Below are 23,851 nucleotides of genomic sequence, written 5' to 3' on the forward strand. Positions count from 1 at the left end.
TTGCCCCTCCTTATAGGGGGGGGGTTTGTTGCCCCTCCCCACTCTCATTACCTCGTTGAATTCTACATTTCGTCCATAATACTCATGTGTGAGTTTGGTGTATGCACACAAAGTCACTTCAGTCATGTCCGACTCTGCGTCCCTATGGAATGTAGCCCCACCAGGCTCCTCTGTCCATGAGATTCTCCAGGCAAGAATTCTGGAGTGGGTAGCCATGCCCTCCTCCATGGGATCTTCCAGACCTAGGGATCGAACCTGTAGCTCCTGCACCTCCTGCATCGCAGGCAGATTCTTTACCTTTGAGCCACCAATGTCCAGTCCAAAAAAAACCCATCACATTTTGCACTGGCAGTGGAAGCAGGGAATATAGGCTTGGGGCTCCCAGCCCAGTGATGGCAGTGACTGATCTCTGGGTAATTTCTCCTCCATTTATTCCACCAATCCTTCCTGTACTTTTGTAACTAATGCCCTATATTAAATTTCTCCTTACTTGAAATATCTTCGAGTTTTCTGTTTTCCTATTTTCTAATTATTTTCTACTGCTTATTGCATAACATAAAGGAAGGTGCTTGATTTTTGTATGTTACTGTCTCAGCCTTCATAAAAAGTGTTATTAGCTCCAAAGGAAAAGAAAAAACACAGCATAACAATTCACACATATTAGTCATAGAGAAAGCCAAACACACTTTGTTCCTCTAGCATTTCTTAATATGTACAGCTTTCTGATTTTATACTTGAAAAAGAGTAATGTTGTATGTCTGTAATAACGTGTGCTCAGTCATGTCCGACTCTTTGTGACCGCATGAACTGTTGCCCACCAGGCTCCTCTGTGCATGGAATTTTCCAGGCAAGAATACTGGAGCGGGTTGCCATTTCCTACTCTAGATGTTTATAATCGTTGGAACCTGGTTGTGTATGTAGCACATCACATCTATCTCTGGTTGTAAACATTTCAAGGAGCACTTTACCACAGACCTGGTAAGCTCAGAGAAGAGCCCACATACTAGTAGGTAAACTTCAGGCAGGTGACCTTATTACCAGTGGAGGCATGTGGATAAAACTCAAAACAAAGTAAACCTCGCCATCAGCCTTCTCACTTGGGCAAATCAATTTCTCTCTGCTTCGGTATTTTCATTAGAAAATTCAGGATCATATTAAAATGTCACTTCTTTATTCACATATCTCCACTGCCCCTTACACATCGTTGCCTGTTGAGGTCAAGTCAATGCATGGACCACAGTTACGCTGAACTGGTAATAAGGTCACCAGAGATACTATATATCTACATCATTTAATGCCACACTGCACAGCCCAGATACTGTATGGTGCCATTTCTCCATGCGCTTTGTATGATTCCACCATGCTGTCAAGGGGAGTGTGGCGGGCATCCTGTCCAGCCTTGGTCTTGGCCAGTCAGCATTTGGAGCCTGTCATGCTATCCCTGTTCTGAATCAATTGTGTCCTACAATATACGTTTCTCCCCTGAGGACTCACAGTTTAGATGGTTCTGGTGGTAGTTTCGGCCCATAATAGCTGCAATGAAGACTTGTGTGCTCAGTCACTTCAGTTGTGTCCAACTCTTTGCCACCCTGTGGACTGTAGCCCACCAGGTTCTTCTGTCCATGGGATTTTCCAGGCAAGAATACTGGAGTGGGTTGACATTTCCTTCTCCAGGAGATTTTCCCGACTGAGGGATTGAACCTGCATCTCCTGCATTGCAGACAGGTTCTTTACCCACTAAGCTAGGACGCCCGCAGGGAAGATTTGCTGTGAGGCCAGTAAAGCACAAATTTCAGACTTACTTCCCTCACTTGCACATGCTTTTGAGAAAGACCTTAGCAATCATTTGGTCGTAAATCTTGGTAAATTTTATAAATTTTGCAAAAGTAATATATAGTAACTGCAATCAGTGAAGACTGCTATCTCTTTCCACTCTTTTCCTTCTGTAATAGGTCATCTCTATCAGATGGCATCAAAGTGGTCACAGACGTTTTTTTCTTTAATGATTTTGTGTATAGACATAAAAGAGAGCATTTAAAACTGTAGAACTTCAGACCCCCTAAAAGCTGAATCTGTCCTCCTCCCCCCATCCCTCCAATTTTTGTTAAAAGCTATGTTGTTAGGTGTAAGTTCATATTAAAAATATACTCTGAATGTATTTAATTGAATGGTCGGTTCTGAGGGACTGACTTGTCCCCTTTTGATCGGTCTTATCAAGTATTTACTTACCACATACTCAATACAAAGAGTTCATTCTATAAAATGGCAATATGCAAAGAGGGGTACTTATATTCTTGTGGGTAGTTAAGAGAAACTTTTCTTATTTAAGATGGTGAATGCTGACTTAGAAGCCATGGTAACTATGGATAACGATGGTTACTCCTCCAGCTGAATGCCTGGGAGTTGTAGGTGTTCATGTCTTAATCTGAATTTGCCAGAAGTTAGTAACGGCTGCTCATTTTATCTCTGAAGTCCACACTGCACCAGTATATAATGACAGTTTCTAGTTCCCTAAAGTAACTCCATCCTCTTCATTCATTCCCTGCCTCTCCCTGGGCCCACCTACCCCATTAGGGACCAAATGCCAGAGATTTTCTTGGCTGTACAGTTAAGTCTTAAAAATCTTATTTATAAGGAAGAAAGAGTTCAATCATAGACTCTGCTTTCCTTTTGTGTCCAAGTCAGAGCTAAGCCAATGTATCAGAGGCTTGAATCTCCCTAAACTCACCCCTTCCATGCTTTCCTGCCCTAATCTGCAGCCACAGAAGGCTGAATCCCTGGTCCCATGAGCCTCACTTCCTCAATAGCCTCCAAAGAATTGAAGTTCTCTTGGCTTAAAGGCCTTTATTTCCTGGCAAACTAACACACCAGCAAGGCTAACATGTCTCGAGCAGTGCAGGAGGAACTGGTGGGCAGGGAGGCCCCCAACACACTGCACAGATGAAGCTCTGGGGACCTACAGAGCCAAGAGTAAATTTGGGCTGAAAAACTGTTGGACAGGAGTGTGAAGCTGACCTCACCTACAGTCTCAGGGAGATCACATCAACCCCTGGACCTCAGCCCCTTGGCATCCACATGTCTGTGAGTCTATTTCTGTTCTGTAGATAAGTTCATTTGTGTCATGCTTTAGATTCCACACATAAGTTATTTTGTATGACGTTTGTCTTTTTCTGACTTGCTTTGTTTAGTATGATAATCTCTAGGTCAATCCATGTTGCTGCAAATGGTGTTATTTCATTCTTTAGGCTGAGTGGTATTCTATTGTATATATGTACCGCATCTTCTTTATTCATTCCTCTATCACCGGACATTTAGGTTGCTTCCATGTCTTGGGTATTGAAAATAGTGCTGCTATGAATACAGGGGTAAATATACCTCTTTAAATTATAGTTTGTCTGGATATATGCCCAGGAGTGGGATTGCTGGATCATAAGGCTACTCTACTCTAAGTGTTTAGAGACGCTTCCATACTGTTCTCCCTAGTGGCTGCACCAATTTACTTTCCCGTCAATAGTGTAGGAGGGCGCCTTTTCCCACACCCTCTCCAGCATTGGTTATTTGTAGAAGGAATTTTGAGCAGGTGCTCAAAAAATTTATTTCATTCCTATTTTCAGATGGGGAAACTGAAACTCAGAAGGTGGCTTGTTCAAGGTAAAACAGACAGGTCTCCTGATACCAAAGTACGTGCTTTTGTTAAGAATTTGAGCCTTGGAATCTAACACTCATGAAATTTTGCCACTAAAGAGACTTTGGGCCTGTCCTTAGTCTTTTGGAGCCTCTATTTGCTCATCTATAGAATGGGAGTAATATTAATAATACCTCATAGGCTGATTGTGTTATATGGTGTCATGCATGTGTCTGGCAAAGGGTTAATGCTAAATACATATTAGTTACAACATTATTATCACTATTTCGACACTTCAAACTGCTTCCCTGTAAACAAACCTGTTGACTGTAAAGTGTCTACTGCACATGGACACTCAGCAAATATTTGAATACACGGGCAAAAAAATAATTTGATTCTTATCCTAGATTACCTTCTGAATCATTTTCCCAGCTGCAATCAGGTCATCAACTTAATGATCAACAAACATTATTCTGCCCTCACGCTCCACCCTCCCCTCACTCCCCCCCTGCACCAGCTGACCCAGCAGAGCCAGGCACCAGCGGGAGAGAGCAGCCAACACTGGGCAGCAAATGGGGAAAACAGTGTCTGCTTCTAGTCGGGACTTGCTGGAATTTGGACAGGTTCACCCCTTATTTGCCACGCTTACAAATCAGCTGGAGAAATACCAGATATGTGGCAAGGCAGAGGGTTTGTAAACTAGAAAGAGAAGGGCTGCCAAGCATGGACCAGCCAGGGGACCGGCAGAGCTGCAGTTCCACGGGCGAGAGGAGGTCATCTGCTCATTTCTCTGGAGAATAAGTGACAGAGACACAGGCGAATGGGCCAGTGGAGGTTAAACATAGAGGGAATGTCCTTAATAAACTCCCCAATGGGAAGCAGTTTTGCTTTTCCTGGCCCTCAGGGCGCTAGACCAGCCACTAGCTGGGAAAACAAGTGCTGGTGCCAGAGCCTTCTGTGGGTTCCAAGGCTGCTTTTTCAGAGACAGGTACTTGAATCCTCCCTGCTTTCGGCTCAGGGGTGGTTCTGGACCTACTCCATGAGTTTGGGGTATGTCTCCGTGGGGTCAGGTGACAGTGATTCACAGGTCACTGGGCCAGAAAGTACCTACCTTGCTGGGTCATTTTTTCTTTCCTGGTAGCTGGATATTCTCAGCTGCGGGTTACTTTCCCTCTCAATTTATTTGAGCTATTTTAAGAAAGTTTCTGGGAAGGGGAGGCCATTGTGAAATAAGAAAGCTGGTAAGGGGACGGGTGTCTGCCTTCTGCCTCTGGGGGACATGCACGGGGCTACGCTCCAAAAGCTTGCCCCTCACATGTGGGTCTGCTGCTTCCCCGGGACCCATCTCTTCCCTCTGCCCTGGCAATCCTGTTCTTTCTCAGCTAGCCAGCCCACTGGGGAGCAATCAGATAAACATATGGCTGAGGAAACCGCATAGTGCCTGAGAAACCAAAATAACATGCACTAAACCACACTGGAAGACTCTGAAATCTCTCAGTGCCAGAGACCTTCAGAGAGAGAAGAGAGCACTGACTGCCTTTGCGCTGCTCACAGTGAAGGAGCCACCCAGCCCCCTCCTGAGAAAAGGTGAATTTTATGTGCAGGTGGCCATGATTTGTACCACGTGACCTGATGCCCTGGCTATTGCTGATTGGATAACGATGGGAAATCATGCCAAGGAAGATTTAGAGCCTCTCTCAGCCCGATAAACTGGGCTGGGGCTAGAGCTTTGTTTAATAGGGATGATGACGACCAACTGGACTAATTGCATTTTTTTTTCTCTCTGGAGTTCCACCTGAGACCTATTAGGGGAAGTTAGCAAGAACCAGAAGTGGAAAGATAAGCAGGGAAGCATAGGGGGACAAGCAGGGAAGCATAGGAGGACTTGGGTGCTGACAGTGGACAGGGCTCAGTGGACTTCTGCTGCTAAGAGGTGAGGGGTTGGGAGGGCTTTGAGCCCACATCAATCCTCTGGTTTCTACCCTGGGAAGACAGTATCAGGATGCCCAGCCCAGGCCCTGGACGTCTGTCTCCTGCATTCCATAGGGGCTCTCAGAAGAAGTCTCCTTTATGAGACAACCTCAGCGCATCCCTTATTTACCACCTGCAAGAGCTAATAAAAAACTCACGTGGCCTGGCTTAGAGATGAAGGAGTGGAGGCAAGGAGCCCGTGGTCGTGCCCCAGGTTATAGAATCAAAACTCAAATCTGTGAAGGAATCCAGGCTCCTTATCTGGAAAGTCTGCTCTTAGAGGGTGAGATTTGAGGACTGGAATGTTGGGGAGAGTGGAGGGTTGGGGTGTGGGTGAGGGGGGTTGGTTTCCAGTTAAGAGTGAAGAGCAGGAGAGGAGATGTTGGGTTCGGTGGTTCAGACCTGGTGTCACATCGTTACAATTAAAAAGCAGTTTGTAAACAGTAAGAGCTGAGTTCTAAATTGCCTGTGAGCCATGCCCTCTCAGTGGCTGCTCTCAGGAGGTCTCTGGGAGCAGACGCAGCAGTCTTGCTGCTCTCGTCTACCTCGCTGACTTCACCAACCTTCCCTTGGCCGTGCCCACAGGGAAGGTGCTTTAGGAATCAGCAGAAATCTCTTCCCAAATACAGACGTTACTTGCCTGTCCTGTGTTTTCAAGACAACTCCAGGCTGGTTTAGGGCTAATGTCTAAACTCCATGGAGACCTGCTTGCCCTCACTTTTAGTGGGAAGAGAGCTCACAGGAGCTTTCTTTATCCCGTGAGAAATGCTGGCAGGAAAGGTTAGATTTGAAGAGGCTGTGGACCTAGGGAAAGAACTCTCAGGGCCAAACTTTGTTCTGGATGGAATAATTCTTTTTTTTTTTTTTTGGCCATGCTGCATGGCTTGCAGCATTTTAGTTCCACAACCATGAATTGAACCCACGTCCTCAGCAAGGAATATATGAAGTCCTAACCACTGGACAATCGGGGAATTCCCAAGGATGGACTAATTCTTAAAACAAGGTTTTGCAGCTCATACTTTGCCTCCTCACAGGCCCATGGATACAGTACGGATTGCTGTTGTGGGGGCTGGCGTGATGGGGCTTTCTACTGCTGTGTGCATTTCCAAAATGGTCCCAGGATGCTCCATTACAGTCATTTCAGACAAATTCACTCCTGAGACCACGAGTGATGTGGCAGCTGGAATGCTTATTCCTCCTACTTATCCAGGTGAGAGAGGGATTTTTGCTCCTCTGTCAGATATGATAGATGTGAGATAGAATGGTGTTGATGTTGGTGGACTGCCGTTTACAAAGACAGCTGGACGTTTGTGTAAGTGTAATGTGTGCCTTTGACATCTTGTTGGTTCATCTGTTAGGAAAGATTCAGTTATGTTGCAGGGTAGAAAGAACCTCCAAATCTTAGCAGCTTAAAAAGCAAAGGTTTATTTTTCTCTCATACTATATGTGGATTGAATATCAGCAAGGGTTCTGTTCAGCACCCAGGGGCCTAAGCTGATGAAGCAGCCACAGTCTTGAAGGTGATCAATGCCTGTAGCTGGGTGGGTGAGAGCTCTGGGGCTCCTGCCTTAGCAATTAAAGGCTCTGACCAGGAAGCAACATGCATCACTTATGATGACAGCTCATTGGCCAGTGCTAGTCACATGCTCCCACTCTTCAGAAGGAAGCCAGGAAGTCCAGTTCTATAAGGCTCCTAGAAGGCAGGCAGACAGAAGCATTTGGTGAACAGCACTAATGGCTACCACAGTTGGTAACTCGAAATCTTTCCACTGATAACAGTCATGACCATCAAGTCAGAAAATACTTGTAATGGGACTAACATCCTCACTTCTAAGCCAGTATAAAAAAAATTGGTCAGTATGTATTCAGGACTAAAAATGCATTAATTTTTAAAAACATGTCCATGCATTTTTCCTTTTTGTATTCTTCATAAGAAATGGGAGGAGGAGGAAACAGAATTTAATAGGAAACAAAACCACTTTGCAACTAATGAAGTTTATACCCACTGTCTCCATTTCCTCATTTCCACTCTCTTTTCTCCCCTTTAATTTTTGTTTTTGTTTTTGCATCAAGGTTATACAAGCACATAGTCTAAGTAGTCAAATGGTTATAAGTTATTATCACCCCCCACCCCCATCTGCCCCAGCTATCTGGACTATGAATTGCTATGTCCATTTAATCCAGAAACTTGTGTCTCCAGTTCAAGGTACAGTCTCTGAGTTACCCAACTGCTGACTCCTCCCTCCTGCTGTCTCTGCCTCTCTTTCTGGAATTGCTGTTATGCTGGGCCTCCTGGTCGGATCCTCCCATACTCTTAGCTTTTTTCTCTTCCTATTTCTCTTTCTCTTTTTATTTACTTTCTGGGAGATTTTTCTCAGTTTTCTCTTTTTCCTTGCTGTTGGATTTATTATTCCTCCTATAGCATTTTAATATTCCAAAGCTCTTTTTTAGTCTCTAAATTTCCCCATGTTCTAACATACTATTTATGTTGTATGGTTGCCATCTTATCTTTCTAAAGACACTAGTCATGGTTTTAAAAAAGTTTCTTCTCCCTGCACAGTTTCTGTTGTCTCCAAGTTGTGTTTTTTATTTGATGTGCTCATTTTTCATGTTACAGGTTTTCCTTGGCTTTGTGGTCATCTTTACCTGTCTGTTGACATTTAGGAGCAGGGTCCTGACAGGAGTTTCTGAGCCTTGTATAGCACTTGTTATCTTGAGGCTCATTGCACTGGCATGGGGGAGCTGTTTGGTTGAGGAACCTCTGATGTCACTGTATTTAGTCTTTCTTCTTGTGTAGGTCATGTTCCCCAGAGAAGAGGCTTTCTGTCTCTTGGCTGGGGTGGGTGAAGGCCTGGCTGGCAGCATTCTAGAAGGAGGAGGAGAAGCGGTCTGGGGTCTTAGCATTCAGTTTGCATGTGTTCCCTTAACACTCTTGTTTTTACTATGGTATCCTGACTTCTGACTGTGCTTAGAGTTCCTACCCTCAAGACCCCCCTGTTTCACCTAACAGAGAATAAACCCATCTTCCGCCAGGGTAGGAAGGGCTGTGACCTCAGCACTGCCATCCAGGAACTTGGCTTTGTCAGCAGCAGGTGCTGATGTACCTCCTAGGAGCTGCCTTGCAGGAAACACACACAGGAGCCTGGTGTGTGTACAGAATGCTAGTTCACTCTGGACACCTTTCTTGTGACCAGAGTCCTGGTGTCCATTTTCCAGGCATTTCCTTGCTGTGTCAGGACCAGGTGAGTGGTGAGAAGGCTGCCCAATAATCATGGAATCATCTTCAAAGAAGGAGGCTTACCTGGGAGATCATTCAGTCCATGGAGGCCTAGCTTACCCTTTGACAGGGTGGTCAGGGCCCCTGGATCAGGGTCTTTCTCTCTAGTGCTGCTGATAGACTTTGGTTTTCTCCCTGAGCTTCTTTTGGACCAGCCCCAGTGATGTCAATACCTTATGGGGACCATCCTGTTCCATAGGGTTTTTATAAAGATTAAATGGGTTAATACTTGTAAAGCATTTAGAACAGTGCTGGGACATCGTGTGTGTTATGCTGACATTTCCTTTCTAAAAATTAATTTATTTATTTTAATTGGAGGCTAGTTACTTTACAATATTGTGGTGGTTTTTGCCATACATTGACATGAATCAGTCATAGGGGCACATGTGTCCCTCCATCCTGAACCCACATCCCTCTTCCCTCCACCCTCTTCCCTCCCCCATCCCTCTAGGTTGTCCCAGAGCACTGGCTTTGAGTGCCCTGCTTCAGGCATCGAGTTTGCACTGGTCATCTATTTTACATATGGCGATACATGTTTCAGTGCTGTTCTCTCAAATCATCCCACCCTTGCCTTCTCCCACAGAGTCCAAAAGTCTATTCTTTACATCTGTGTCTCTTTTGCTGTCTTGCATATAGGGTCATCATTACCATCTTTCTAAATTCCATACATATGCGTTAATATACTGTATTGGTGATTTTCTTTATGACCTACTTCACTCTGTATAATAGGCTCCAATTTCATTCACCTCATTAGAACTGACTCAGATGTGTTCTGTTTAATAGCTGAGTAATACTCCATTGTGTATATGTACCACAACTTTCTTATCCATTTATCTGCCAATGGACATCTAGGTTGCTTCCATGTCCTAGCTATTGTAAACAGTGCTGTGATGAACATTGGGGTACACGTGTCTCTTTCAATTCTGGTTTCCTCAGTGTGTATGCCCAGCAGTGGGATTCCTGGATCATATGGCAGTTCTATTTCCAGTGTTTTAAGGAATCTCCATGCTGTTCTCCATAGTGGCTGTACTAGTTTGCATTCCCACCAACAGTGTAAGAGGGTTCCCTTTTCTCCACACCCTCTCCAGCATTTATTGTCTGTAGACTTTTTTTTTTTTTAATTTTATTTTATTTTATTTTTAAACTTTACATAACTGTATTAGATTTGCCAAATATCAAAATGAATCCGCCACAGGCATACATGTGCTCCCCATCCCGAACCCTCCTCTCTCCTCCCTCCCCACTTCATCCCCCTGGGCTGTCCCAGTGCTGTCTGTAGACTTTTTGATGGCGGCCATTCTGTATGTCGACATTTTCCTCTTACTACTGATAGTCTGGCTACAGTTTTCTTTTACCAGCGCTTGAATATGAATTAGGTCACCAGATTTGCCTTACTCACTGTTGAACTGGGATTGTCTGTTCTTTTGAGATGACTTTTGCAGTGTGTGAGTAGCAGTCACTATTTTGTGTCTTCAAGTTTGGAGTGGGAAAGGAGGGTACATTTCAATGTATCCTCAGGCACTGGCTTAGATTGTTGGGGTGTAATCCATATGAGGTCTAATTCAGTTCTTTGTGGCTTATTTTTTAATTTCCTCCTCATTTCTGAACCAGTTGATCCAGTCTGAAGTTTTGAGAATGCGTTCACATGGGCACTTGTTTAAAGACAATAGCAGAGATCCACTAGTAAAGAAACATTTCCTGGCTCCTGAACAAGCGAATTGCTTGAAAGCCTACTAAGGAAATGCCCCCATTCACTTGGAAGCAAGATGCCTCCAGGGGCTTTTCATCTCTACTTTCAGTGAGCTCTAGGGACTTCTCTCCAAGCAAAGCTGACCCAGGATCCTCTGCTTTGCTACCCTTGTTTGCTCTGTGGCTCCCCCACATTTCAGCCCCTCAGGATTACTGTTCCTCAGTCCCTGTCCTGGCCCTGGACTCTCTTTCATGACCCTCCCTCAGGGCTCAGATGGCCAAATACTCCATCCATAGATTTGTCTATGCTTCTGGTTCAGGCTTGCTCTCTGTGCCTACACTGGGCACTATTATTTTGAGGCTTGAACCCTGATCCTGATTTCCTCCCTGGCAGGCCTGGAACCCTTCTGGAAGCTGTGTCTGGGTCCAACCCCTTGTGCAGTGGTGAGGATGCCTGGGGGGTAGGGGACACTGGTCTACAGGACTCTGACAGACAGGAGGTTCCTGGCATGATCCCTGCACACGCCTGGTGACCCCAGGAACGCTGCTCCAAGCTGGTCTTTGATTCCATGGAGGGGGATGGAGGTAATGGCAGCCTTGGATGGGGCTGTAGGGAGCTCAGTTTCACAATGCAGGCTTCCTTTCCTTGTATCAGGAGGGTGAGCAACCTGGGTTTCCCACTCATATGCTGTCTGTTCTTCGACCTGGTTGATCTGGGCTCCAACTCCAAAGATCTCCCCTTGTCTCCTGCTGTGCTTTCAGCTTCCAGGAAAGAGGCCCTACGTTATTTCTCTCATCATCTCAATGGTGTAGCCAGCTGCTTGCCTCAGCCAGATCAGCTAACGTGGCTCAGGTTGGTTATGGACATTTCTAGGGCCTCTGGAACACGCTACGTGCCAAAGACCCCTTTGCAGGTGGCCTGTGTATTAGACTTTTCCCTCATTGGTTGATTTCCCCTCTGTTGATTAGTCATTATATGAACTGAATCTGATGGAGCATGTCAACATTCAAAACTTCGGTCATCGTTCACCACAATGTGGTACTTTATCTAAATGTTTCTCCCTGCCTTTTTAGTTTTTGCCAGTTTGTAGAAAGAAGCTTCTCTGAAGCACAGTCATTGTCATAATTTCCCTTTTTGTTCTGCTTTGCTTTTCTCCACCATCCCAGACACACCCATTCAGAAGCAGAAGCAGTGGTTCAAAGAGACATTTGATCACCTGTTTGCAATAGTCAATTCTGCAGAAGCTGAAGATGCTGGTGTTATTTTGGTGTCTGGGTAAGAGAGGAAATCTGAAATTATTTTGTAATTTAGAATGATCTTAACATACTTTAGAGTTTAACAGAAAATATTACTGAGTACCTGCTGTGAGCACGGGATAAATGTCTGAGACATAGAGGTAGACTTATCCGACAGAGAGTAGGCAACATGGGTCTGGATCTGGTTTTGGAGTTCAGGAGAGGGAAGAGGGCTGGAGATGTAGCCTTCTGAATGTTTGGCCTGTAGATGAAAAGAGGGAAGTGGGTGATCTAGTACAGAAGAGTGTGCAGAATGAGACAGAAAGAAAGCTTGGTATTGAGACCTGCAGCAAACAATCTTTACATCTTCCACAGGACCTGTGTTGAATGAATCACTTAGAGATATAAATTCCAGTACCTTAATGACCACACCATTATAAACCATGTATAGCACTCAAATGATTTTCCTTGCTATTTTAGAGCAGCCATGCTTTACAACATTTATTCCTATTGATGTAATGAACCCAATACTTATAAATCCAAAGATATGCCTAGAAGATATTGGTAGTATGATTATAGGCTTCTTATTAACAGCTGGTATCATTCCAGCCCCATCAGCTCCAACCATGACTTAAGGATACAGGGTATGACCCGGCAGTCCCACTGCTGGGCATTCACACAGAGAAAACCAGAACTAAAAGAGACACATGTACCCCTGTGTTCATTGCAGCACTGTTTACAATAGCTAGGACATGGAAGCAACCTAGATGTCCATTGGCAGACAAATGGATAATAAAGTTGTGGTACATATACACAATGGAATATTACTCAGCTATTAAAAAGAATGCATTTGAATCAGTTCTAATGAGGTGGATGAAACTGGAATGTATTTTACAGAGTGAAGTAAGTCAGAAAGAAAAACACCAATACAGTATATTAATGCATATATATGGAATTTAGAAAGATGGTAAGGATGACCCTACACATGAGACAGTAAAAGAAATACAGATATAAAGAACAGGCTTTTGGACTCTGTGGGAGAAGGCAAGGGTGGGATGATTTGCAGGAATAGCATTGAAACATGTATATTACCATATGTGAAATAGATCACCAGTCCAAGTTCAATGCACAAAACAGGGCACTCAAAGCCAATACACTGGGACAACCCAGAGGGATGGGATGGGGCTTGGGATGGGGGACACATGTACACCTGTGGATGATTCATGTCAATGTATGGCAAAAAACACCACAATATTGTAAAGTTATTAGCCTCCAATTAAAAAAAAAAAAGGATACAGGGCTTCACCTAACAAATCCTGGCCTTTCTTATCAATGACTTAATGTGATCATCTACAGTTTCTCTCATAATTCACACCCTTGTCTCCTGCCCTCCCCTCATTGCTTATTCTAACTTATATATTTTGTTTGAAATTGAGGCCAACATTTAAACTTTTGATGATTTGTTTACAGTTTATGTAAAGCATTATGCAAAACAGAAAAATCTTTCCCCCCAGATGCTGCTGCTGCTGCTAAGTGGCATCAGTCGTGTCTGACTCTGTGCGACCCCATAGACGGCAGCCCAACAGGCTCCTCTGTCCCTGGGATTCTCCAGGCAAGAATACTGGAGTGGGTTGCCAAATAAGAAAAGCTGGGCAAGAGCTTTTTAGAAAAAGAGAGTTAAATTCAATCTTTAAAAGACACAGAGCTTTTTAAATGTCTTATTCCAATGCCTGCCCTCCCCCACCCCAAACATTTTAAATTTAGCTACTGAATTATATGAACCCAAGTGAACATAAAAATATATATTTTTTTCTCTGTACGGGCATAAGAAGTGTGTTTTTAAAATGCTTTAGAGAATGTTACATGGGTTTTACTAGAAATCTCATAAAACTTCAGGAAATTTTTCCACTTAATGTGCTTGAGTTGGCAGATATTTCAGAGTATTCCTACTGAAGAAGTGCCATACTGGGCTGATGTGGTGCTAGGATTTCGAAAGATGACCAAGGATGAGCTGAAGAAATTCCCCCAACATGTGTTTGGTCATGCTTTTACGACACTCAAGTGTGAAGGCCCTGCCTACCTCCCGTGGTTGCAGAAAAGGTTGGTTGAAGTGGACTTTACTGCTTTCTTTGTCTGTCCTACCCACAAATACATTCATACCTTCTCATAACATAGAGACAAAATTCTCTGTTGTGCCTCAGAGCTTCTGTGCTCTGTGCCTTGTTGTGTATCAACAGCGGCTGCTGCTGCTGCTGCTAAGTCGCTTCAGTCGTGTCCGACTCTCTGCGACCCCATAGACCGGCAGCCCAACAGGCTCCACAGTCCCTGGGATTCTCCAGGCAAGAACACTGGAGTGGGTTGCCATTTCCTTCTCCAATGCATGAAAGTGAAAAGTGAAAGTGAAGTCACTCAGTCGTGTCCGACTCTTACCGACGCCATGGACTGCAGCCTACCAGGCTCCTCCATCAATGGGATTTTCCAGGCAAGAGTACTGGAGTGGGGTGCCATTGGCTTAGTAAACAGTCTGTGAGACACTGTGTCACAAGGAGTGAGTCACACCCAAGTTAGTAACACGTCCATTTTCTGCTTCCCTGTGCATCCTGATGCAGGGGTTGGTCCCTCTCTCCCCACCACTAAGACCCCCTCACTGAAACAGAACCTGTTTCCTCATCTATAAAGTGAGATATTTGGAGAATATGCTTCCAGCTATTCTTTAGAGAATCTTAGGCTTATTATACATTATTTTTGAATTTTTTTCTCATTAATGAAAAAGAAAATCACTCCATTATTTTATTTTGTTATTAACAAGGACTTTAAAACTGAGGGCTTATCTAAATTAGGTAATGTCTTCCTTACCAAGTTCAGCCCAAATTCCAAGAACTTGTATTTTGGCTTGGTTTTCAGGACTTCCTGTTCCAGTTGGTTAGGAAACACATCAAGGGTATCATTATTTAAGACACATTAATAAATCTCTCTTGTTGCATCTGGAAATTGCAAGCATGTTGAGGGCTGTGAAACTGCCCCTTTCAGTGCCTGAATCTGTATATTTGGTAGATGCATAGGAATAATGCAAATTATTATATAAAAGTTGGAAAAGTGATTTGAGGTAAGCGGTGGCAACAATGACTTAGTCCCAGATGTAGGATATAAGATAATTAAATGGAATAATTAATTCCACAATTCTTTGTTGAGCTTCTGTGTATTCCTAGCACTGTACTAGAAGCTAGTCAATTCTACTGAGGGTGATGGCGTATGTGTGTGTATGTGTATTGATATATATGTTAATTAACAATTACAGTAACATGTATGCTGAGTGTTAAATACAAATTTATGAGGGTGGATTGGGAGCACAGAGGAGGGAACCTAAGTCTATTAGGCACATGCTGGGAACATCATGATGTATTTTTGTAGCTTTGTAAGTACTCATCTCACTTTTACCTCTTAGCAATTTATATGGGACTTTCTTTTCTTTTTTTTAAGTTCGAGTTTCATAAAACCTACACTTTTCTGCTTTGTTTGCTGGCCCATAAACCCCTGTTTATATGTGAAATTTAAACCAGTGTATATCAGCTAATAAATGAATATTTGAGCCATCATGTGATGGAGTTAACCATCAGCCAACATTCCAGTTTTCAGGGCATCACCATCTTTTCTGAGTGGCAAGGTTATATAGTGTTGCACTTTTGTCTTTATAAGAATGCCTAGAAAAAGAACTTTGGAAGTGCCAATGCTATTGATACCTAGTTAAGGTATCATTTATCTTAATAAAATTAAGGGGAAATTATTAGGCAAGCCAGAAGTTACAGAGCTTTACTGTCAATATATGCATATTTATTTTGGGCCACACTCAACTAGTTTCACATGAGAATGTATATTACCTGAACAATTTGTTCTGCCTACTTCTAAAGTATCATCTTCTAGAAAACTGACCCCTTATTTCCATTATAGCTTTATTTTCAGTACTAACTGTGGGATCTGAAGGCCTGGGGGAAATCCTGATATCCTCTCATTAGTTGGAAGCCTGCTGTCAGCATTTAGCTTTACTTAAAATAAAAGTGGTACTTTGTGCCAGTGGGAGCCACCTCCTGACTGCAACACCATCGGGCCTGGTGACCAGCCAGCTGGGGTTCGTGCCTTGGAGCACGCTTCTTCCTGTCTGGTTTTAGGTGACAGAGTCAAGGAGAAGAGGCCCAAGGGGCTGCTCTTGCCCCAGAGAGTCTTGGGGAGGCCTTTTAAGGTCTGTTTGTTTGATACACACCTCAACCATGAGAGTGGGTGGGAACGTGAGTGCCTCGGGCAGACAGGACACACTGTCTGCTGCAGGGAAGCCACGAGGAGACCCTTGTCCTAGCCATCCACCCCCCCCACCACTTTGACCCCTCTAGGCCTGTAATACCTCAGGCTTCCACATACCACCCCCCCTACCCCAGTGAGGGGGCATGTAGGGGCCTCCTCTCTGTAAGATTAGCTGCCCCTCCTTCCTTCAGGTCCTGGCATCTGACCAGAAGGCCAGTGTAGAGGAGGAGGAGGGTCATACCTGAGGTAGACTTTGTAGGGCTGGGACTCCTCTAAGCCCAAGGCAAAGCTCTAGAATCAAGGACCTCAGGCCAAGAGGGAGCCCGAGCTGTGTTGTGGTGAGGGCGTGGGGTCCTGGGGCTCACTCTGTAGGCTGCCACCCACTCTCCACCACGGGTTGACCCAGCTGGGGAGCCACACAATCCCTGCTTGTTCCTCACGCCCAGGGTCTGTTCTATTGCCTCCTACACCCCTGCCACACAATGCGAGTGTTCAGCCTAAAGCATTCTGACTCAAAAATGGGCATTTCACTCAGTAAGCCACACAACAATGCCTTCAATCTAAGCTCTATCCTTCTGAAACAATATTAATTTCTAGGAAAGAAAAAAATTGTTCTTAACCGCAAATTAGATCTGTAGTGTTTTTCAAAGAACAGAAGAAATCATCTCCTCAAAAAAAAAAAAAAAGTATACCCAGTAATACTCAGAACAAACAAACGAACAAAACCCCCTGAAGGTTAATCAGTCATGCAGATCATGTTTTATATCGTTGGCCAGTGGAGTCATATTCTGCTGCTTTGTACTTGCCCTTCCAGGAAATGAATCATAGAGGCAATACGTCAGCTGAACCTGTCTCTTCTCCAGGCATCCTACCTAAATAAATCATCCCAGCTGGAGCAGGATGGTCCTGTCTTGGGCGGCATTCAGAAAGTGGGTGCCCCATTTCAGTGCTGGGGGCCCTGTGATTCTGCTGCATTGCCTCCTTTCCAGGGGACCGTGCCTTAATTCTGTGGCCCAGCACTGAGCACAGCGCTAACTACACTGAGCTGCTTCCTTCTCTTTCCTCTATGGAGTCTTCTCTGTTACTTTCCAGTCTCACGTCTCCTACAGCTTCTGTTCTCCTGCTTGGCCTGACTGACAGCAGAGCCTACACCACTCCCTAGGCAGATGGACAGAAATGTGAATTGTACGTCAAGCAGGAGACAGGTCGTCTCTGCCTTACAAATGTTCAACTTGCAAAGGTCCCTTCCTGTGCACAGTGGACTCCTGCTTCCCCACATCCAACATACCCTGTGCCCACTAGACCACAGTCTTCCTTTTCCAGGGCTCTAGGCTGCTGTCCATGGGGTCGCGAAGAGTCGGACACGACTGAGCGACTTCACTTTCACGCGTTGGAGAAGGAAATGGCAACCCACTCCAGTGTTCTTGCCTGGAGAATCCCAGGGATGGGGGAGCCTGGTGGGCTGCCGTCTATGGGGTCGCACAGAGTCGGACACGACTGAAGCGACTTAGCAGCAGTAGCAGCTTAGCAGAGAATTCCTCCTTCACCCAGCATTGGCTGCTGGCCCCTAAACAGACAAGCCATGGGCAAAAATTGGCCTCAGATACAGGTCTAATGTGAGCTGGTTTCACCCCGCCCCCCCGCCCCCTCCAGGCTTTCTCCCTGGTTATGCAAAGATGAGGTGGAAGGGCACCAACCAGGAAAGTGGAAAATGATGTTTATTTTTTCTGACGATGGCAACAAGGTTAGTAGGGAAGAGATGTGGGGCAATGGCCTTGGGGGCTTCCACTGGGCCTCCAGTCACTACCCTAAGACAGTTGCAGGAGGAAAACCCCACCTGCTGGACTGACTAAGGGTGCCCAGCTGCTCCCCTCTGGACCACTCTGCCCACAGAAACCTCAGGTCTCCTCCATAAAGGGACCAGAAGCTGCTCTGTGCCTGAACAGGGCTTAGGTAAATTAAAACAGACAAGTTTGTGGCATGGACAAGGTAGAGATGGATCTTCTGAGAAGTGGGAGATAGAATTTATTTCCCACTTATCACAGTTTATTTTATTAGAATATGCATTGCAACACAATGAGTGAGCAGTAGGGATGTTCATCGGATGAGGTTAAAGCTTTCAGGTTAAAATTAGAGTATATATATATATATATAGAGAGAGAGAGTTATATGCTATATATTTAATTGCTTTGTAAAACTAAAATGCATTTTAAAAATTCTAACTGTGATAAGTTATTTTAACTATATTAAATATATTTATAATATATTAAATATACTATATTATAAAAAATATATTTATATTCCTGACACCAGAATATATATATTATGTACCATATCATATATAATGCATAATTTATATAATATATAATATATTTTATATTATAAATGTAATATATAATGTATATTATACATTACATATATAATATATACTATATAATATATATTATATGTATATGTATAATATGTATATTATATATTATAAGTATAATACATATATTACATATTATAAATATAATATATAATGTATATTATAAATATATTATAGCTACATTGCATTTCTAAGAATAAACAGTGGATTTTCCCCATGAATCTATATGCATAGCATTATTTGCCAACTGAGATTTTCCATTAGTTTTTTTCTCCTCATCTTCATACAAATGGACTGAAAATAGTTAATTTTCTGATTGCTGTTAATAAAATATCCTGTTTCAGGCTTGAAGCAAGGATGCCAATGTGGTACCACTCTCAATCTGTTAGGATTCTTCAAAGAAGCAGAACCAATAGACTATATATATATATACATATATTATATTTAAAGAGATTTACTATAAGGAATTGGTTCACACAGTTATGGAGGCTGAAAGTCCTGAGATCTACAGGGTGAGTTGGCAAGCTGGAGACCTAGGAGAGCCAACGATGTATGGTTCCATCTGAAGGCTGGCAAACACCGGACCCAGGAAAAGCCAGTGTTCTAGCCTGAGTCTGAAGACAGGAAAAAGCTGATATCCCAGTCTGAACGCAGTCCAGCAGAAGGAAGGTCAGCCTTTCTGTTCTGTTCAAGCCTTCAACTGGTTGGTTGAAACCCATGTGAAGGAGGGCAATCTACTCTACTCAGTCTAACATGTAAATGTTAATTGTATCCAAAATACAGTCATAGAAACACCCAAAAGAATGTTTGGCTAAGTATCTGGATACCTCCATGATGCAGGCAAGCCAAAACATAGAATTAGTCATCATATACCCAAACTAGAATTTCATACTGTCTTCAGTATTACCCAACATTCATGTCAAGTTCATTAGGTATTGGGTGCTGAGCTGGGTCATAGGTGTAGTGAGAAGCGTAAGACATTGTCTCTCCTCGAGAAATTTTTAGTTTATTGGTATGGGTCTTCTATATCTTGTGAAGCATGTGCGTGCTCAGTTGCTCAGTCGTGTCTGACTCTTTGTGACCCCATGCACTGTAGCCCACCTGGCTCTTCTGTCCATGGGATTCTCCAGGCAAGAATACCAGTGCCGGTTGCCTTTTCCTTCTCTAGGGGATCTTCCCAACCCAGGGGTTGAACCTGAGTCTCTTGTGTTTCCTGCATCGGCAGGCAAAGCTGATTCTTTATCAGCTGAGCCACGAGGGAAAGCCCCTGTGAAGCACTGTCATGCCCATTATTTCATCTGAACTTCACAACCATCTCTGAAGCAGGCAAGGGAGGTGTCACCCCTATAACCCAGATAAGGAAACAGAGGGTCAGAGAAGTGAGATGAGTTGGCCAAGACCTCAAAGCTAAGTGAATGTGAGGCAACTGGGACCTAAACCCCTGGTTTCTGATTCTACATCACCTCTCATGTGGAACGTCCTTCATTCTGCCAAGCACTTACACTTCTGTTTCCTGGCTCCTTTGTCAAACTTGAGGAGGAGTGCTTTGCCTCTAAGCAGTACCTTGCACACAGGCAGGCAGTCTGCATCTGCTGTACAGAGCTGCTGACAGTCTTCCTCTCCTATTAAGCCTTCTATATTCTACAAGTGACCTATGAATAAGATTGTTATTGTTTCATAGGCACATAGTTTCAGTTTTGCAAGATGAAAAAAGTTCTGGAGTTGGATGATGGTGGTGGTTGCACAATGATGTGAATGTACTTAACACTGTTGAATTGTACACTTCAAAATGGTCAAAATGGTGAATTTTGTGTTACGTATATTTTACTACTATTAAAACAGATCATAGAACCTAGATAAACTATTTCTTTTCATTATTGACGACTTGGTCCAAAAAATCATTACCAACCACAACTGTTACTTAGTCCATCAGCTGCAAATATTTTGGGTTCCTCTCATGCTGGCACCCCTGTGGGAGATGTAAGTGGGGGACGATGCATGCGAGCCTAACCATCTTGTTAGGGAGATAAGGGTATCACAAAGGAACATGCAAGAGTTAACAATATGAGACAAAAATATTGGAGGCAGTAAATCTAAGAGCTAAATAAGTGGCATAAACCAAAAGTGCTTGGGTATTTTAAAAAATACATCAGGTTAACCTGATATTTATTTAGCGTCTAGAATAATATAGGGCTTCCCAGGTGGTTCAGTGGTAAGAACCTGCCTGCCAAAGCAAGAAACACAAGTGGGATCCCTGGGTCAGGAAGATCCCCTACAGTAGGAAACAGCAACCCGCTCCTGTATTCCTGCCTGGAAAATTCCTTGAATAGAGGAGCCTGGCGGGCTACAGTCCATGGGGTCTCAGAGTAGAACATGACTGAGCACACATGAGCATGAGAATGATATAGGAACTCCATTAAACATAAAAAGGATGAAGCATCTAGTTTCCTTTGAGTTTCTGAAATAGGTTTTTATTTAGGTTCAACTTTAGGAAACTCTGGTTTGCAAGGATGTGAGATACTCAGATAGAATACCACCTGCTCGGGCCCTGGAAGCGCTGGAGGTATTTGCTCATTGGACGGTCACCTCAGTTTTGTTTCTGATTCCTGTCTGTCACTTCTGTAAGGGGTTGAGCAGGACGCTGGTAAGGCTCGCCTCATGGTGTCTTGTTCTCTTTAGGTTAAAAGGAAGCGGGGGCCTGATACTCACCCGACGAATAGAAGACCTGTGGGAGCTTCACCCGTCCTTCGACATTGTGGTCAACTGTTCAGGCCTTGGAAGCAGGCAGCTTGCAGGAGACTCAAAGATTTTCCCAGTGAGGGGCCAAGTACTCAAAGTGCAGGCTCCCTGGGTCAAGCAATTTATCCGAGATAGCAGTGGGCTGACATATATTTACCCTGGCGTATCCAATGTAACCCTGGGTGGCACTAGGCAAAAAGGAGACTGGAATTTGTCCCCAGATGCAGAAATTAGCAAAGAGATTCTTTCCCGATGCTGTGCCCTCGAGCCCTCTCTCCGTGGAGCCTATGACCTAAGAGAGAAAGTGGGTTTGAGGCCCACTAGGCCAGGCGTACGGCTGGAGAAAGAGCTATTAGCTCAGGGCAGCCGGAGGCTGCCTGTGGTCCATCACTATGGCCATGGAAGTGGGGGCATTGCCATGCACTGGGGCACTGCTCTGGAGGCCACCAGGCTGGTGAACGAGTGTGTCCAAGTCCTTAGGACTCCTGCTCCCAAGTCAAAGCTGTAGGTGACCCGAAATGATAGCAAATGGCCCCAGAATCTATTAATCAAAATGTAACTTAAGTACCAGAAGAGATTCAAGTAACTTTTCTGTTGAATGAAAGTTTAATTGGACACGATTTTGTTTTCAAAATTAGAATTGATGCAATAGGTATCAGTAGACTTAAACCTACTACTGATCTAACTTAGTACTAGTTAGTAGTAGCTATGACATAGGGCGTTAAGCTCTATTTTTGTTTTAAAAAAAATACTTGCTATAAAGATTTCTTTTAAATCTCAGGTCCAAGGATCTAAGCTAATTCACATGGATGCAAGAATTTTGATATATTTTTTTTGGCTTATGAATCCACAGGAGGAGATAATGTATGGAAAACACTTAACTCACTGTCAGTTGCAGAGCTGCCGTGATGCTCATAGGTTGTAGTCAAGTGAACACTGTAATCCTTAAAAATTACATGGCGATATACAATTCAGGCTCATTCCATTTAGTGGAAGACAAAGGATGAATCCTGCTAGTATTAATGGCAACCTCTACTTCCCCTCAGCTGGCAGATGGTAGAAGATAGTGATGATGTGCTGCTTACAGGTGTGGCATCAACTCAATTGCTGTCTGGGGTCAGCCACCTAAGGGGTGTACTTTCCATTACCACAAATAATTGAGAGGTGGCTTACTGGGTGGTTGACTTTGCCTAAGCATTTTTGAAGATTGAATTTCATGTGCAGCCAAAGAGCTAACTTGCTAATTAAGATGGAACAATTACTCTGAATGAAATATAACCAAAGAGTTTTCTGCAAGTTGTTAAAAAGTACTGGGAAGGAGTGGGAGTATGTCTCATGACACAATGATTTTGGAATTACTGAATTAATAAATCTAATCTGGATTCTTGGCTTAGTCTTTAATCTGTTCATGGGTGTTGTGAATACTCATGAGGGTTTTTGGCTGAGTGAATGATAAAGGAGATGCTATTCATTAAGATAAGGAAGCTTACTTCTAAGTAAAAAAAAGTAAAAAAAAATATGAATTTTTTTTTTTAGTGAGAATAGTTTGTTTTATTTATTTTTTAACATTGGAGAATCTCTAAGTTTGACTATATCTAATTTAAATATAGGGCCTAAATAGTTGTAATAAGATGTAATGTGTTTGGTGTTTATGCTATAGTTATTGTTGAAAAGGTGTATGAAAAGTGTATACATGAAGATCTAAAAATATATGTAATTCCATTTTTAATTTTGGGGGTATATTTCTCATGTTTAGTAACAATAAGTTCTATTTTAGACATCTTGAGGGGAGTATGGGGTTGGCAAACAGCATGGGAAAGAGCCCCCAGCACAGCTCCATTCCTGTTGTTTTGTTCATTGAACTTTTGTATGTGATTTTGTGTGTGTGTGTGTGTGGGGGCGGTGAAACCTGTGCTGGAAGAGACAAAGATGGAGACAGAGCATGCACGCTGTGCTCTTGATCACCCTTGCAGTAATGAAATTCCCAAGTTAAATCAAGGGTGGATTCTTTTCTATGTATTTCCATCAGGGGGCGTTGTTGTATCAAGTTCAGATATACTGGTACATTTGAAAATTTAGAAATGGTTAGAAATAAAAATTGGATATGGAGGTGTGCAGAGTATGTGGGTGATTCTTCTGAGGTTTTAGAGTTTATATGCTCAAACTTCAATTTTTTTTGAATTTTGTTTAGAGTGTTTGAGAAATGTACAAGCTCAGATGGACTGAAAATACACGCATACACACACACCCATCCATACACACATGCACTCACTACATATGATCTGTGAGAAATAATATGATAAAATGGCATTTTGAAGAGGGCATTTAACAACTTTTTGGTGGTTAAAAATGAAAATGATGACTAAGACTCTGTGATCCCAGTGCAGGGGGCTCAGGTTCGATCCCTGGTCAGGGAACTAGATCCTACATGCTGCAACTAGGAGTTCCCATGCCACAACCAAGACCCGATGCAGCCAAATAAATAAATAAATAGAAATATTTTTTAAAAATGAAAATGCTCGGAACAGGTAGATTTTGGTCATTTTTATAAGTCTTAAGTGTACTCAGTTATTCCTTATGCCCACTGTTTAGATCCTGCAGCATTTTCATTTCCTGTAGATAGGTTCATACTCTATGATTATTGCCTATT

At 43.3% G+C, this 23,851-nt stretch overlaps 1 protein-coding gene across 4 annotated transcripts; it reads left to right on the plus strand.

Moving 5' to 3' along the window:
- The first annotated feature begins 4,518 nt into the window (after positions 1–4,518).
- Positions 4,519–23,308, plus strand: DDO (D-aspartate oxidase). Of its 4 annotated transcripts, none has more exons than XM_055535209.1 (5): positions 4,519–4,613; positions 6,631–6,806; positions 11,730–11,838; positions 13,722–13,898; positions 21,142–23,308. In XM_055535209.1, exons 2-5 carry the CDS (start codon positions 6,635–6,637, stop codon positions 21,707–21,709), a joined length of 1,026 nt encoding a protein of 341 aa, XP_055391184.1. In that variant the 5' UTR covers positions 4,519–4,613; positions 6,631–6,634; the 3' UTR covers positions 21,710–23,308. The 4 variants fall into 4 exon arrangements, with proteins under 4 accessions (XP_055391184.1, XP_055391183.1, XP_055391181.1 ...); XM_055535208.1 differs by lacking the exon at positions 4,519–4,613 and adding an exon at positions 5,024–5,212; XM_055535206.1 differs by lacking the exon at positions 4,519–4,613 and adding an exon at positions 5,318–5,558.
- The last annotated feature ends 543 nt before the right edge of the window (positions 23,309–23,851 follow it).

Source organism: Bubalus kerabau, chromosome 9 (genome assembly GCF_029407905.1).
Source record: "Bubalus kerabau isolate K-KA32 ecotype Philippines breed swamp buffalo chromosome 9, PCC_UOA_SB_1v2, whole genome shotgun sequence".
In the NCBI taxonomy this organism is placed as follows: Eukaryota; Metazoa; Chordata; class Mammalia; order Artiodactyla; family Bovidae; genus Bubalus; species Bubalus kerabau.

Bases quoted from the DNA above. Each gene is read 5' to 3' on its own strand.
- DDO (XM_055535209.1), top strand. From the start codon at position 6,635: ATGGATACAGTACGGATTGCTGTTGTGGGGGCTGGCGTGATGGGGCTT. The intron at 6,807-11,729 runs GTGAGAGAGGGA...CCACCATCCCAG, and splicing joins TATTCCTCCTACTTATCCAG to ACACACCCATTCAGAAGCAG. The intron at 13,899-21,141 runs GTTGGTTGAAGT...TGTTCTCTTTAG, and splicing joins CTCCCGTGGTTGCAGAAAAG to GTTAAAAGGAAGCGGGGGCC.